Raw genomic sequence first — 16,055 nt, forward strand, 5'->3', positions numbered from 1 at the left:
GCCGGTAATTACCGGAGCAATCATACGACGGAAATTACCGGCGCATATGTCACCAGATTCAGCGGTCGAAATGTCGACGGCTGCCATCATTTTTTGCACCGGTAATGCATCGGAAAGGGCGCCGGAAAGGTTTTCGGCTCAACTTATGCGCCAAAAGACTTTTACCGACGCGCTCCAAACCGGCGCAGAGAATTCCGCCTTAACGTGCGCCAGAAATCTATAATTCCGATGGAAATCTTGTATTAGCGGCGGATATTATCCGCCGGTAATGACGGGTTTTCCCGTAGTGCTCCTACTTCTCATCCTTTGATTCTGAGAATAAGTGCTCAATCTTGCTCCAATCTTGCTTGAAATTCCGATTTCACCTCCTTTGACTTCACTCCTAGAAAGTTTCTAAGAAAAAATTGGTCATTATTCAATAAAGGTGGATGGGGTATTTTGCTAAACTTTTTAATGAAGAATGTGAAAATATGATTGACTTTAGTGACTTTATCACCCTAAATGAAAATAAATATTTTTATTTTTATCGGTGTATAAGTAAAACTGAAGTTAGAGAGGCTTTAAAAAAAATGAAGTGTGGAAAAGCTGTTGGACATGATGATATTCCTATAGAGATGTGAAAATGCTTAGGAGATGAAGGAATTTCTTGGCTTACTAAATTTTTTAATATTATTTTGATGACTAAAAAGATGTCAGATTAGTGGAGAATGAGTGTGTTAATTCATATTTTTAAGAATAAAGGTGATGCACAGGAGTATGCAAATTATAGAGGAATTAAGTTAATATGTCATACTTTAAAACTATGGGAGCGAGTTATGGAGCATAGGTTGCGACATGATACTAATGTTTGTCAAAATCAATTTGGATTCATGCCGGGTAGGTCTACTATGGAATTCATACATTTATTGAGAGATTTTATGGAGAAATATAGAGAGAATAAGGAGGATCTACATATGATATTTATTGATTTAGAGAAAGCATATGCTAAAGTTCCAAGAGAAGTGCTATGGAGAGTTTTGGAAAAGAAAGAAGTTAATAATGCTTATATTCAAATCATTAAAAATATGTATGCAAAAGCTATTACTTGTGTTCAAACACAAGGTGGTTTGACCAAGTATTTTCCTATTTCGGTTGGATTACATCAAGGATCAGCCTTAAGTCCATATCTTTTTGCGTTAGTGATGGATGTTCTCACTAGACATTTGCAAGAGGATGTACCTTGGTGTATTCTTTTTGCTTATAATTATCTTCTTGTTGATAAGACTAGAGAGGGAGTTGAAGGTGAACTTGAATTATGGAGGTCAACTTTAGAGTCTAAAGGTTTTCGCTTGAGTAGATCTAAAATTGAATATATGGAGTGTAATTTTAGTAGCAATAGACCTAGTGATGGGATTGTGACTTTGAGAGATCAAGTCATTAGTAAGAGTACACCTTTTAGATATCTTGGATCTATTGTTTAGAGTGATGGAGATATTATCAGTAGAATTCAAGTTGGATGGTTGAAGTGGAGGAATGCATCAGACTTATTGTGCGATAGAATAATCCCCCTCAAACTTAAGGGAAAATTCTATAAGATGGTGGTGAGACCTGCAATGTTTTATGGTGTCGAATGTTGGCCATTAAAAGAGAAGCATAATACTAAGTTAAGTGTTGCAGAGATGAGGATGCTTAGGTGGATGAGTGGCTTGATCCTTAGAGATAGGATACAAAATCAACATATACGTGAAAAGGTTGGAGTAGCTCTAGTGAAAGATAAGATTATAGAGAGTCGCCTCACATCATTTGATCATATTAAACGAATGCCCTTAGATGATTTGGTCACATTAAACGAAGGAGATCCTATTAGGAAAGTTATTATTTAGGGAAATTTACATACATACGACTTTATAACATCCTATTTACATATCTAACACCTAAAACTTTAATATTACATCCATACCACCCTATATTATTTTAATATCAAATATATCACTTATATTTCTTTCCTACCACTCATATATTTCATTTCTACCACTCATATTTTGTATGAAAATGAACTATGGGTGGTATTTATGTAATATTAAAATTTTAGGTGTTAAATATGTAAATAGAATAGTATTAAGTGATATTTATGTAAAACTCCCTATTATTTATTATTTATTAAAAAAAATCAAATACGGGGATAGAGTTGCCACGGAAGTTCCTCCGATCGACCGGACGAGGGGAAGTAACCGCCGCTCTCTCCGGATCTCCTCCGCAACAGAGATCGGGTAGGAAGGAGATGTCGCGGCGGTGGGCATTCTTCCATATCAAGGGCTCCTCCCTCTCCGGTGAGCTCTCCAACCTGAGGCACGGATCTCGGCGCACTCAGCACGATGACGTGGACGATCTAGTCCAGCCGGAGGCGACGGCGGCAGGGACTTCAGCCGCAATCGGTTTTGCCGTGGAGGAAGATGAAGACGAGGATCGATGGTCTTGTATGCTGTCCGAACTCCTCGCCGAGATCATAAAGAGGGTGGAGGCGAGCGAGGACCAGTGGCCGCTTCGCAAGAGCGTTGTCGCATGCGCATGTGTCTGCCGCAAGTGGAGGGAGGTCACCACCAGTATCGTCAGATCCCTACAAGAGTCTGGCATGATCACCTTTCCTTCGTCTCTTAAGCAGGTCTGATATGCGTTCTCCATGGATATATCATCCAAATTTCCCTACATTTTGGCTTTCTTAAGGAAATTGTGAGGTTTCTTCTTCATACTCGTTATATTTTTCTTATATTGGAATGGAATTTATATATTCCTACCTCTGCTGTCATTTTACGGTTTTAATTCGTATCCATGTGATTCTTTTATCTGCAATCTCTGTAAATTGCCATCATGCTTGTCTGGTGTGGGTGCAGCCGGGGCCGAGGGATACACCAATGCAGTGCTTTATGAAGAGGGATCATGAAAAATCTACGTTCTACCTTTATCTAGGCATAGCTCATAGTAAGTAAGAATAATACCAACTTTGTGTTCGTTCTTCAATAGGTTATCATTCTGAATTTTATTTTTTCTTGTGTTTTAAGTTTTTACTCTTGTGTTGTTTCCTAGTAGCGTGCTAACATGCCAGCAGTTTAGTTGCAACCAATCGGCTGGGCCAAGATTTAGTTATGTGGAATTTTTGGCCTATCTTGCCTTATTGATATATTTTTTGCCTTGATTTGAATCCTGCTACTGTGTCCAACTATCTGGCTTCTTCCTTGGGACTATCTCAATTTCTGATAAGCATAAAGGAGATAAAATTCCTTGTGGCTTTAAGTTTAGTTGCCAATTATATTTGTGAGATAAATTGTTTCTTGGGGGTTTGAGTGGTTGTTAGAGTGGAGTGCTCACTATTGTAGACTTAAGATAAACGACAACTCTAATTGTAGTTTAGTGCGGTAGCGTGCATTGAAAAATTATAACTATACATATAGTTCATGATGGCATGTGTCATAGGGTTATAGGTTCACTAAATTTCTGTTTGTCTTTCTTTAGTGAAAACCAACCAATCTAAAAACTACTCTAAACTTCTCACAAATTGGCATACAATAGATTTTAGCACATATTATTGTGCTTACCATGACAACATACAAATAATTCGAGACAAAAGTCATTCCATAATTATAGGAATTGCAGTCTCAATCTTTTTCGCTAAGAATTACATTGATACAAAGCTCATAGAGTGAAGTCCCTAATATGTATGCATACAATTACAAAAACATGCACAATTCATAAATCATGCTTACAACATGTTTCAATACTAATAGTTTATCGCATATGCATGCGATTGTAGCCATACAAGCCTTCAAACACTACCAAATTGCTTTGTTTTTTAGGGTTGCACTAGCCACAACAACCTCTTCAAGAGCTTTTGTAAATGGTCAGCAGTTTGTTGCTCTCTTTGTATTTGTTACTCTCTCTGAAAGTCCGTTTGGATCAACATAAGTAGGAAACAACCCATTTGATAATCTTTTACCATAGTTCCCACTCACGATTCATCATTATGTACCTTTAGCCACCAACTACATGCACACAACATATGCATTTGTCCATGTTTTTTGCATGTGTGCAAATGTTTGCAATTAGAGTGCAGTATTGTAACTATATGCACGCACTTGCATAGGACTCGGTTAATAGCTTTGAATAAGTTTCAAATCCATCTGTTCATACTAATGGCATCATCTGTGTACATGTATCATGCCATTTGCACTATCTTTTTGTTCATGATTAATCACTCTCACACTTAGCTCATCTCCATGCAAACACTCACTATTTGCATTCACTTGGCCGCATATGCTTTATCCTACCTTCAAACAACACCCTTACAGCCACCGCACAATGTGCATATGTTGTTTGCATTTAAGAAGTTGTTTTGTAAGTGTTTGCCTCACCTGCCACTGACATGTGGGTAATCTCTGCACACTCTCATAACTTGCAAGCATCCAATCATTTGCAAAAGCTACTGCAACGACACAACACTACAAACACACCCCACAAGCCAATTGAATGCATAAGACGCTGCACACATAAGTCACCATAAACACTAGCCATTGCATGCATAAGTCACCACAAGCACATGCTAATGTATGCATAAGCACTACAAGCACAAGCACAAGCCGTTGCTAGGACAAATCATAAATTTTACTTTATTTGGTATCTTTTGGACTAGAAAAGGGTGCAAGTCATCCACGTAAATCCCTTTGGTCGACAGTCACATTCTTAGGGATGTAATAAATTCCCCACTAAAAGAGTCTGGTGTCCTTGTCAGATTGATTTGAATTTATAGTCTAGTTTGTTCTTTAAATTTATACATTGTAACATCCTTTTCTTTATCTTGTATCTTTTTTACTAGAAAAGGGTGCAAATCATTTACCCAAATGCATTAGTACATAGTCACATTCTTAGGGATGTAACAAACACTCCACTAGAAGAGACTGGTGCCCCTGTCAGATTGATTTGAATTTACTATCTGATTTGTCCTTTAAATTGGCACATTGTAATGTCCTTCTCTTAGGTTACTTATTAGGTCTTTATTTCTCATCACCAACATTGAACTCAAACAATCTCCAACCCTTATTTATATACTTTTTCAATTGTTGAGCTGCTTTTACAAGTCTATTTCAATCCTCATAGTTCAACTTTTGCTTATCCCATTCATATTGACAAGCAATAGAACATTTGCCAAGCTTTGTTGTGCTATTATAAGGGGAGTTAGGGGTTGCTGCCTCATCATCATCATCTCAAGACTCTTTTTCTATAGCTGAAGGTGATTGAAAGACAAATATATGATTGGTGACCAAAACTTCCAAGTAGATTGAAGGGCTTTCATTGTTTTGTGTCTCATCTAATTACACTATAGGGTAAAGTGATGCACTTCAAGCAAAAAAAATTACCAAAAGCAATAGAGTGAGATCATATAAGGCTGCCCAATTGGTTAGCATAATCCTATCATGTAGTTTACTAATGAATTGAGATGACCCAATATGAGTGAGTAGATGTTTATTCACTAAACATTGGAAAACGCTTATAAAAATCTCTCTTGAAAAAAGGAATTTACCAGTAAAATAGGAAATTATGGCCTTCATGGAAAACATCTTTGTGCCTTCCAACTTTAGATGATTCTCTCTATGGCTTCTTGTGTTTGCATGATATTTCACCTTCGATTTTTTTAATTCAAGCTAATGACAAGGAGGTGAGTCATTATTAGTTTGTGAATCAACGAGGAAGTGAAGCATTCGGTCTTGATATGCCTCTATGGAATGATTGTTATTGGCAATTTTCATATGTAGAATTATTGGTTGACTTGGTTCTTGCTTTGCCCAAAACCTATAAAAAGATCCGTAGAGAGGAGGGAATTGAAGTGCATCACTAGAAACTTTCAAAATTTAAACTAACCTAGGAATATTAATAAATTCTACAGAAGTAGCCACTTTAGAAAGAGATAAAAAACTGTCCCAAATAAAATCTAAATGCTAAAAAAGAGAGAATAATATAAAATTATGAAATCATTTATCATATAAAAAAAATCCTTGAATTCCTTTCACATGTCTCAACTCCTACATTTTGACTAGATTTTGTTGCTACTTTGATGCTAAGCTCTACTATCCCTGTTTTCTTTTTTGCAAGTTAAATTTTGAGCACTATTTGGAGTAGCCGACCCCCTCACTTGAATCGATTTTGGAGGTTGGATTTTGTTAATTTAGCTACAGATATTTTGTTTAGCGAAGTACTTGAAGAAATCTTTTGAAAAATGACTTATCTAGAAACTGCTAAGCCAATTTTGAATACTTTAGAAAATATTTAAAAAATTTGACATGGGGATCTTTTTGGATTAAGTATTCCCCCCCCCCCCGCGGAGTTATTTTTCCTCTTATGAATTATTACAATTATGCCTTTCTCTAGGTTGGGCTCTAGTCTTTAGTTTGCTCTTCTTTCTCTTTTTTATTTTCCTAGACAAGCAATAGGAGATTTGAAGTGGCCCTAGAGTTGAATTTGTTTAAACTTCTTTTTCTGTCTTTCCTTTCTTCCATGAGTTGCTAGTGGTTCTCTTGGGGCTGGTAATGGTGCTTCTAGTGGTGTATTACCTTGAATTGACCATGCCTATGTTGTAATTTGGTGTTGCTTCAAAACTATTATGTATGTGTGTTGCTTCTAATTGGAAACTTTCTACCATCCTTGTCAAAGAAAAAAAAAATACTTTTGAAGTAGATTGCATCCCTATCTCATGAATAAAAATATCTCAAAATTATATGACGAGCAATCCAATGGAACATCACATAGAATCTCACCAATGTAAAGTATACAACTTCATTTTATATTGAGGCTCATCTATCCGCTAAGCATCATTTTTAATCCATCCCAAAGTTCATGACTCAAGATGGTAGGTGATAGACAATCCTTATATATATATATATATAAGATTTCTATTGCTACACGTGATTTTTTACGATTATGTTGAACCTGAAGAGTTTGTCTCTTAAATTATTGCTGTCTATAGACATTAGCTTAATTGCTAAGTATGTCTATTGCTCTTCTTCAAGTTATATGGTCTCCATGAAAATATTTTTCTTGGCCTCCTTCCTAGTCAATCTTTTTTCGAGATGTAATTTTCATCAATATGAGTTTCAATTCCCTTAAATTGATAATGATTGTAATAAAATTTTCATTTTTACCTATTTTCTTAGGCTGTTCCTCTTTTTCTTAGCATTGCTGAAAGGAATCTTTTGGTTTATGTTATTGATTTTATTCCTCTCCTATATAGCCATAACTTTTGAGCTAACCATTGTACTAGTTTACATCAAAAAAGTGTTGGCTCCCTTTGGAAACCTTCTTGGCAATTTCTAGAATAGTTTATTCTTTGCAAAGTTGCTTAAGTAGAATGCCTAATGCTCCCAATAGTTTACTTTTGTATCAACCTTTGTCTCTTTGCTAGAGTTATTACCATGAGATCTACTCCACCTCCTCATGGTCAATGGACAAAACTAGGTCTTCAATAATATCTTAATCTGTGCCCATTACATAAGTGCCAAATAGTAGTTAAGAATTTCTAATTTCGCCAAATAAATGTGTATGATTTATCTATAGTTGAGCAGATGAATTTTCATACATGAGTATATTTATAAATGAAGAAAGAAGTTTCTATGGTTTTCAATGAATTGTCTACCTTATGGGCATCCACCGCGCCATGAAAAGGTGTCCAACTCTAATTTGGTGCACTCATTAAAGGGTGGTGGGTTGTCTAACTAGTATTTAGAATTCCTCATCTATATTTTGTTCTCCCCATCTTCATAAATGTCATTAGGAAACTTCCCTTGCATGCTGGAGGAAAGATCTCTTTTATCTTTTCTTGGATATTGATGTCTGCAATTGATCAATTTGCTCTATCATGTTTTTTCAATTCTTGCAAATCTAACATAATTCTCATTTGGTTTATTACCATTTCCTTGTATAGTGTTTTGTTCCTCTACTTCTATGGCCTCTTTTTTTATTAAGGTTTATTTGAGTTTTTATTATTGTATATTAGTCACTTTTGGTTTTAGGCCAAGAACTTTGCTCTACGCTAATGCTAACTTGATCCAAAACCATTAGGGCAAGATTGGTTCTCAAAACAATCAAGGTGGATTGGATAGATTTCTGTGGTGTTTGGCATGCACCTAATTACACTATATATGGGGTTGAGAAATGTGCTCTTCTCAACTTAAAACTACCCAAAGCAATAGAGTGTGATCACATAGGGCGTTCCATTAGGTTATGGTAATCCTATCAAATGGATTTATTTGTAAAGTGAGAGGGTTTAGGTATAAGTGGCTAGGTGTTTATGCAGTAACTATTAGCCAATGAAGAGAAAAATGCTAAATTCCTAGGCAAAAATGAATTACCAGTAAAACATGGAAAGGCCAAGATTGAATGTTAGACCGGTCCATTGGGCCTGTTCAGCCGGTCCACGTGGGACCGGCCTAGGCACGAACGAGGCAGAATGTCTCCATCTCCTGCTCTAGCTGTACGAACCGCAGGAGTTAACACAGCATTTTAGGAAGGATTTTTAAGGGATTTGGGAGGGAAATTTGAATGTAGGGACTGTTTAGGGATTTCCTTTTGATTTGTATGCATTAAATACTTTGTTTTCCTAGGGTTAGGGCATCTTGAATTTGGCTGATTATAGGATCTCTTAGGTTTAGGTTTTGAGCTCTAGATTCATCCAGAGATTGGGAGAGATAGATCCTCCTCTCAAATAGAGGATCACTTGTATCTTGTTGTTTTTCTTCCGATCTATTTGATTCTTGCAATAAATTTACTGTTAGCTCCTGAGAGCTGTTACAATTCTAAAAAGTTTGCTACTCCATGTCTCTACTTTTGTCTTTCATTTTCTTTGTGCTTCTCTTCCCTAAGGATCATTTAATGGGAGACATAAATGAGATAATAAGGTGCCACTCAAGGTTTGTCTAAGCCTGCACACATGTAGTAGTGCAACATGCCTTGTCTCAGATGGAAGAGGCTAATAATCAGGCGTTCAAGAGAAAATCAATGAAGGAGGTGGTGCTATAACTGTGTTCTCATTTTAATCAGGCCATAAACGGAGTGAGCATGTATCTAGCATACCGAAAGCTAAAATTTGATGAATTGGATTGGAGCTAGACTTGTCATTAGCATTGATACAAGGTTAAGTTCATTGATTTGGATCCTCAAGTTGTTTTCACTACTTCATGAAGGTTTGAATTCTGCATTATTGGAGAATTACTTTTTTGATTGGAAAGAGCTAAACTAGGCTTTAATCTACACTAAGGCCTTCTCAAGTAGACTAGGATTTGAGTCGATGATTTAGGTTAGTAATTTTATTTAACTTGAATTAATTAGGCTCCAATGAACTAAAATTTGGTTCATTATCAGGCATTGGGGTCAAATGATTGAGTCGGTTGCAGCCCAAATCATGAAGTTAATTGTACGATGACCAAATTAACTTTAGATATTACTATTTATTTGTCTATTTGACTTGATCAAAGTTGAGTCCTCTTAGTAGCATTTTTAAATGCTAATTAGCCTAATTATGTTTTATTGCAATATAAAGATTAATTGACTGATTGAATAAGCCAAAACTGAGCCAAGGCTGATTGGTAGATTTGAGTTGCACATGATCTATTAGTTCAACTAGGCATGCACATGGTAGTTACATATTGCCTATGTTCAGTTAGGATCAAGTCAAATCATCTGTAGATATTGGTTTCTCTGGGCTTGTTCATTAATTAGAATAACATTAAGTTATAAATGCTTGCTCTTTATATAATTAAAAGGGCAAAAGGAGTCAACTTGGCTGGACCACTGATTAATCAGAGGTTTATTGATGAGGTCATCGACAGACATTTTAGGCAGGTTTACCGACGAAGGAATCGTAGATCGACGGCTACGATTGGGAGCTTATATTTCTAATGTTGTCATGTCATTTTATGATATTTTTTTCTATGCTATTTTATGTATCTTTTATTTCATGCATTAGTGACTATTTTTCCCTTATGAAGGCATAGTATTTGTTGTAGTCCGATGGGCATGTGAGTCATTTTCATTTTCATGCTTTGAGACCTTTATAAAGGGGTCTCCTCCTATTGTATGAGCTAATGTTGAATCAATAAAATTTCTGAGTTTTCATTCTTCTTGTCTTGCTTGAGAGCTTGAGAGAAAGTGAGGAGACCTAGGAGAGGCTCCACCCGAAATACCCAACAGCCCATGACGGTGAGCTCTTGGGGCAAAAGACCCCCCCCCCCAACCCGCCGGCCCAGAATTCCGTCTCCCCCTTGCCGCCGGCTGAGCCAGCCAGCGGCCCAGCCCAGTCGCCGCCCCTCCTCCTCTAGTATGGCCGAGACTTTCTCCTGGTGAATCCCGCCGTCCATCCTCCTTGGATGGTCCGAATTTCAGCCTTCAAACCTCCTTTAATTCTTTCTTAATTTGTCACCTCAATTAAGCAAGAAAATTAATGGAGGATTGATTTATTTGAATTCAAAATCGAAATTTCCTTCTCCCCTTATTGAAACTGCTCTAATAAATTGAAATTTGGAATTAAAAGCTCAGATTTTAATTCCTTCATTGGGGCCCACCAATTAATCAAATCCCTCTTTTCTTCTCTTGCTTGGCCGACCATCCTCTCCTCACCTTTTCTCTCTCTACTTGCCACATAAGCACCCACTAATTTCCTTTTTAATTCCCCCTTAATAACCGCTTATCTTTAATTGAAAATTTGGAGGTTTTTATTGCAATTAACATCTCCCTCCAACCTAAGAAAATCTGAAAATTCAAATTCAGATTTTCCCTTGGTCTTCCCCTAGCTCTCGGCTCCATCCTCCTTCCCTTGTCTTCTTCCCGCCCTTCCTCAATGTTGAATGGCGGATCCGGAGCTTGAATGGGGATTAGTATTCCACGCCGACGGGAGCATTGATATCCTACGATCTCCTTGCTTAGACGTAGGATTTGAAGACGACGCCACAATTGAAGAGTACTTGGAGTGAGTCGTCCCGATTCTCGCAAATATCTTCGACCGACAGTTTCGTGACTACACTTGGACGATCATCGGACGCCATCCACCACCACCTCCTCCGGCGAATACCTCTCCGGTAACAAAGTCTTTTGTCTCCTTTTCCGTAGTGGTGCTCTCCATCTTCGCATGGTTCTGTCTTCTCCGCTAAAGCCCAAGAGTGAACGAGTGAGAGGGTGCTCAAGGTGAAATTCTTCATTATTAATTGTGGGATTATTGTTATGAGCAATTAAGTAGATCTTTTATTTTGGAGTGTTATGAATTGTTTGGTTATCTCAAAGCAAATCTTCGCCTAAGCAAGTTAATTACCTAGAATAATTTAAACCTTCATTTTATTGGTAATAAAATTTGTTTTGACAATGCTTTAAATAACTTTCATTTTATTTTCCGAATGCAATTCCTACTTTGATTCACATCATTTATAAACCTCGTAGACTTTTTAGGGGTTAAAAAATGTATGCTAGATCAGAATATCATTTATTTGAGACATTAGTGAAACCTTCACGACTGTGAAGAAGTTGATGCCTAAGATGTTATCAAAAATCAATCCATGGCGCAACAAGTTGATCTTCCCCATTCAAGCACCCACTAAAAATTTCACATCGTGGGAGATGCCAATAATAGATGTGTTGTTGAGTTCAATGATTTTACTTTGCTAGGAGTCTTTCTCATTACTTTACAAGTTGAAATAGCATCACTGTCCAGCATAACAACAATATCAATAATGTTGATAGCAACATCAACATACATCAATTGTGGAGCAACATCATTAATACCAATAAATGGCTCACACTATATTCTTAAGGTATTTATTGATGTTGCTACCTCTTCTGTTAGAATTTTGAGCAACAAGGACATTCAACTTCTTTCGCTTTAGGCAATCATAAGTTCAATGAGGTCCATTGCAGTCTAAGCACCTTTGAATTTTCATTTGCAAGACTTTATTATGAGATTTTTCTTAATTTGAATCCTAATGCCGATCACACTCACACTTCTACTCTTTCTTTGACACTTGAACCGTTTTTTTTTCTCTTGAACTAGGTTTTCTTGGAAGTTCTTTTGACTTCTTGGTGGACTTGAATCCTCCTATTTCTTTGCAATAGCATTACAACAGGCAATGCATAATATCTCTCTGCAGAAGTTTGAAAAGCTTGTCTTTGTCAGCCATATTAAAATTCTTCACTGTCAAGAAACTGAAATCCTTGATATAGAGTTTCACCTTCATGCAAACTCTAGTCCACCAAAAAAGTTTTGCGTCACCTGAAAGCTTATAATTGTAGCCGTATCCAGATAGAAAATATGAGTATCATAAAATTAATCTTTAAGTCCCACAAATTCACAAATTCCCCTTGTTATTTTTTCTACCAAAAGGTCTTCGGTTCAAGAACTTTCACCTCCTTTGGAACTCTGCTTGCGTTTTGAGGATTTGCTAATTCCAATTGCAAAATAACTAGTTCCTTGGACAAGGCATCTTGTAGGTTTGGTGATGTTGATCTTGTCACCATAATTCGACATAGAGTCTCTAGTTGGTGTTGATACTCCAACAAAAGATCTTAGTGGCTTTTCCCATCTTCCAATGGATGATCTCTGTTAGGAAGTACTTGAATATTTCAAGTAAAACCTAACACTATTGGTAAAAACAGCAAAAGCAGTCCACATGTCCAATGAAAAAAACAAAACAAAACAATAATTTTATTGCAAGAAATCAAACAGAACGGAAAGAAAATACCAAGATACAATTGATCCTCTATTCGAGAGGAGGATCTATCTCTCCTAAATTTCTAGACGCTGCTAGAGCCCAAAAAAAACATAAGCCTAAAAGATCTCAAAATTTAGCCAAATTCAAGGTGCCCTAACCCTAGAAAAACCACCTATTTAAAGCAAACAATAAATAGTAAATACCCAAACAACCCTTCTCCAATTCCCTCCTATTCCTTTGACTATTTCCCTATTAAATCAGCCCCTAAGAGGAGGATCGTTCTTTCCCAATCTCTAGACAAGGATTCTAGAGCATAAGATGCCAATGAACTACAAGAGAAACAAATCAAGGATAACCCTAACCCTAAAACACCTCATGCTATTTAATACATAAACTTTTCAAATCAGTTTTTCCTCCATAGCCCTAGCTGCCCCCTCATTTTCTAATTTGAACTCAATTGGAATAGTGGGACCCACTATTGTGGGCGGCAAGCATAGAGGAGGCGGGAATAGCCCGCCTCTTATAAACAAAAATCGGCCCTAGATAGTCCTGTTGGGCTGGTTCAGACGAAATCTATCTATCATAAACTACATCACACGATGATGAGAACCTGACAACAAGGTTATAATAAAAAATAAAGAAAATAAAATAAAGTCACAGCTTGATACAATGTAGCTCTCACAAGGAATATAATATATATATATATATTGAGAGAAATGCAGAATGCAATCAACTAAGGAAAAAAAAAAGAACCTAGATACAAACTACTGAAATAAAACCACCTATCACATTCCTCCTTCAATAAATAAACAAATGAAGGAGGAAGATTATTCTCACTAAACACATCCCAAACAAAATCATAAGAAATATCTAAGTTAGCACAATAATCGGCTAACTTATTACAATCACGACCAACAAAATGAAATAAAACATTATTGTAATTCTTTAAAATTAACAAATCTTCATCTTCATCTCTTCCAATCAATTCCTTCGGTTTGCTGTACAATTTGTGAAGAAATTTGATCACATTACTATTATCCCCCTCAATAATAATACCTTTCACATCTTGCATCCATCCTTGCATCACCTCTTTCAAAGATTTGAAAGCAAGTAACTCCAATTGTGCTATGTCCCAATGAACAAAATCAAATCGAAATGTTAACATTAATCTTCCTTTACTATCTCTAACAATACCACCAACAGCTGCCTTATTATTTCCCTTTAACGAAGCATCAATGTTAATCTTAAACCACTCGGGAGGAGGGTGCCAAAATTTAGAAAATAGTCTTGAAGACTGATTAGCACCCCAGTAATCCGAGATGATTTCCTTTTGATTAGTAATACTCACAAAATTGATTACTCTAGCAGCAGCAACCGCATCGCTATCTTCCACATTATCATGCTTCACCTTGTTCTTGTTATTCCATGAAAATCAAATCAAAGTAAAGTAAATCTTAACAATAACCAGATTCCTCCCAGCAATTTTCTCTAGCTCCCGCAAGCAAACCTGGAACGAACAGAAGTTTGGTACCGTGAATCCCCAGTTATTAAGCAATTCAATAACCTTTACAAGATTCGAATAAGTAGCAACAATATGATTAGTGTCTTCAACTTCATCACAGCTCCTTGGACATAAATTGTTGTCAGATGATCTTCTATGCATTAGGAAGTCAGCTGTTGGAATATCATTCCTACAAACACGCCACAAGAAGAGCTCCACATGAGAATTCAGCTTCAACTTATATAACCATGAAACAAGATTATCCTCCCCATCTTCCTCCATGTTAGCTTCTGAAATCAATGCCGAAATAGTCTTGCCAGTCATTGCAAGCTTTAATTCCATAAAATCTTCAGCCAAATTAGAATATATCTGAACTTTGCTTATCATACTCACAAGGTCTTTCCCAAAAAACAAATTCAATTTGTCATAATTCCATGAACCATCTACAATGAAAGAGTCAAGAGTTGTATCTTCATCCTCAAATTTTGCAACGAACATTGGCCATTTTTCTATACATTTATCCATTATCCACACATCCTTCAAGACATTAATGCAAGAACCAGATACAACTCTCCTTCTAACAATAACTTTGAGAGCCCTCCAACCACTCAAAATGATCTGCCATGAAGCCGAGCCACCTTTCTCTTCGCATCTCCACCAATTATCACCAACTTTGGCCAATAAATTCCTGTTCAGAAGTTTAGACGGATTATTCAAAAGATTCCAAGCAAGCCTTGCTCTCAAAGGCCCAAATTTGAAAACCGTTGATTGGATACCCCGTCCCCCATCTTCCTTGGTTTACATAAGGCATCCCATGCCACAAAATGAAGCCCATGACTTCCATCATGCTTATCCCAAATATAATTCCTGCATAACTTATCAAACTCCTTCAGACTGCTCAAAGGAACAAGAGAATGAGTTGAAAGGAATAAAGGAAGTGCAAGAAAAACTGTTTCACCAAAATCAATCTCCATGCAAGAGAAATTAATCTATTGCCCCAAGCATTTAATCTTTTCAATGATTTGTTCAACAAATTTTGGAAATCTCAGATTTCCTCAATCTTCTTAGAGCAATCTTAATTCCCAAGTACTTCATCTCCTCTACTACCTTAAACCCCAGTAAATTTGTAATTTGTTTCCTCTTCCACCTTACAATAGTTTTACCAAATAACATGGAAGATTTTTAAAGATTAATTACTTCCCCAGTCCACTTACAATAATCCATTAGAATCTTCTTCAACTTCTTAATATTTCTCAACTTAGCATCAGAAAATAACAAAACATCATCTGCATATAACAGATGAGGATTTTCTGTGCATTTGGAGAGATCTTGATACCAAGATTCGTGCCTCTATTGATAAAAGCATTAGAAAGTAATTGCGAGCATAAAATAAATAAAATTGGAGAGAGTGGGCAACCTTGACGAAAACCATTTTTCCCCACAAACCATTTAGAGTTGCAACCATTGATCAAAATAGAAAACCTTGGTTCCATAACACATTCCATCAACAAGCTCACAAATTTGGTAGGAAAATCCAAGTTATTCAGCATCTGTTTTAGAGTAGCCCAACACATACTGTTTGTGGGCTCCGAAAATTCGGCCCCGGCCTCCCCGCCGCGCTTTTTTTTTTGATTTGAGCGAGGGAGTTTTAACTGAATAAGTTCCGAGGTAAATTTTGGAAGGCAGATAGGTTTGTAGATAAGACACTACCCAGAGATTTCGCCCTCATTTTGTGAGGACTTAATGATCTGACACTACAGGAAAATCACTTATTACCGGCGGAATTTTCCGGCGGCTTTCCGGCGGTCAATTTTCCGGCGGCTTTCCGGCGGCTTTCCGGC

The 16,055-nt window shown here is 36.8% G+C and overlaps 1 protein-coding gene across 1 annotated transcript in view; it reads left to right on the forward strand.

Moving 5' to 3' along the window:
• The first annotated feature begins 2,162 nt into the window (after positions 1–2,162).
• Positions 2,163–16,055, forward strand: part of LOC110115242 (tubby-like F-box protein 1) — a 30,230-nt gene continuing 16,337 nt past the window's right edge. Inside the window, exons 1-2 of the mRNA XM_028699681.1 lie at positions 2,163–2,641; positions 2,871–2,958. Coding sequence (XP_028555514.1) covers positions 2,261–2,641; positions 2,871–2,958 — 469 coding nt within the window. The 5' untranslated portion in view covers positions 2,163–2,260. The remainder of the gene's footprint in view (positions 2,642–2,870; positions 2,959–16,055) is intronic.

This window comes from Dendrobium catenatum, unplaced genomic scaffold, assembly GCF_001605985.2.
Source record: "Dendrobium catenatum unplaced genomic scaffold, ASM160598v2 fragScaff_scaffold_1364, whole genome shotgun sequence".
Taxonomy (NCBI): domain Eukaryota; kingdom Viridiplantae; phylum Streptophyta; class Magnoliopsida; order Asparagales; family Orchidaceae; genus Dendrobium; species Dendrobium catenatum.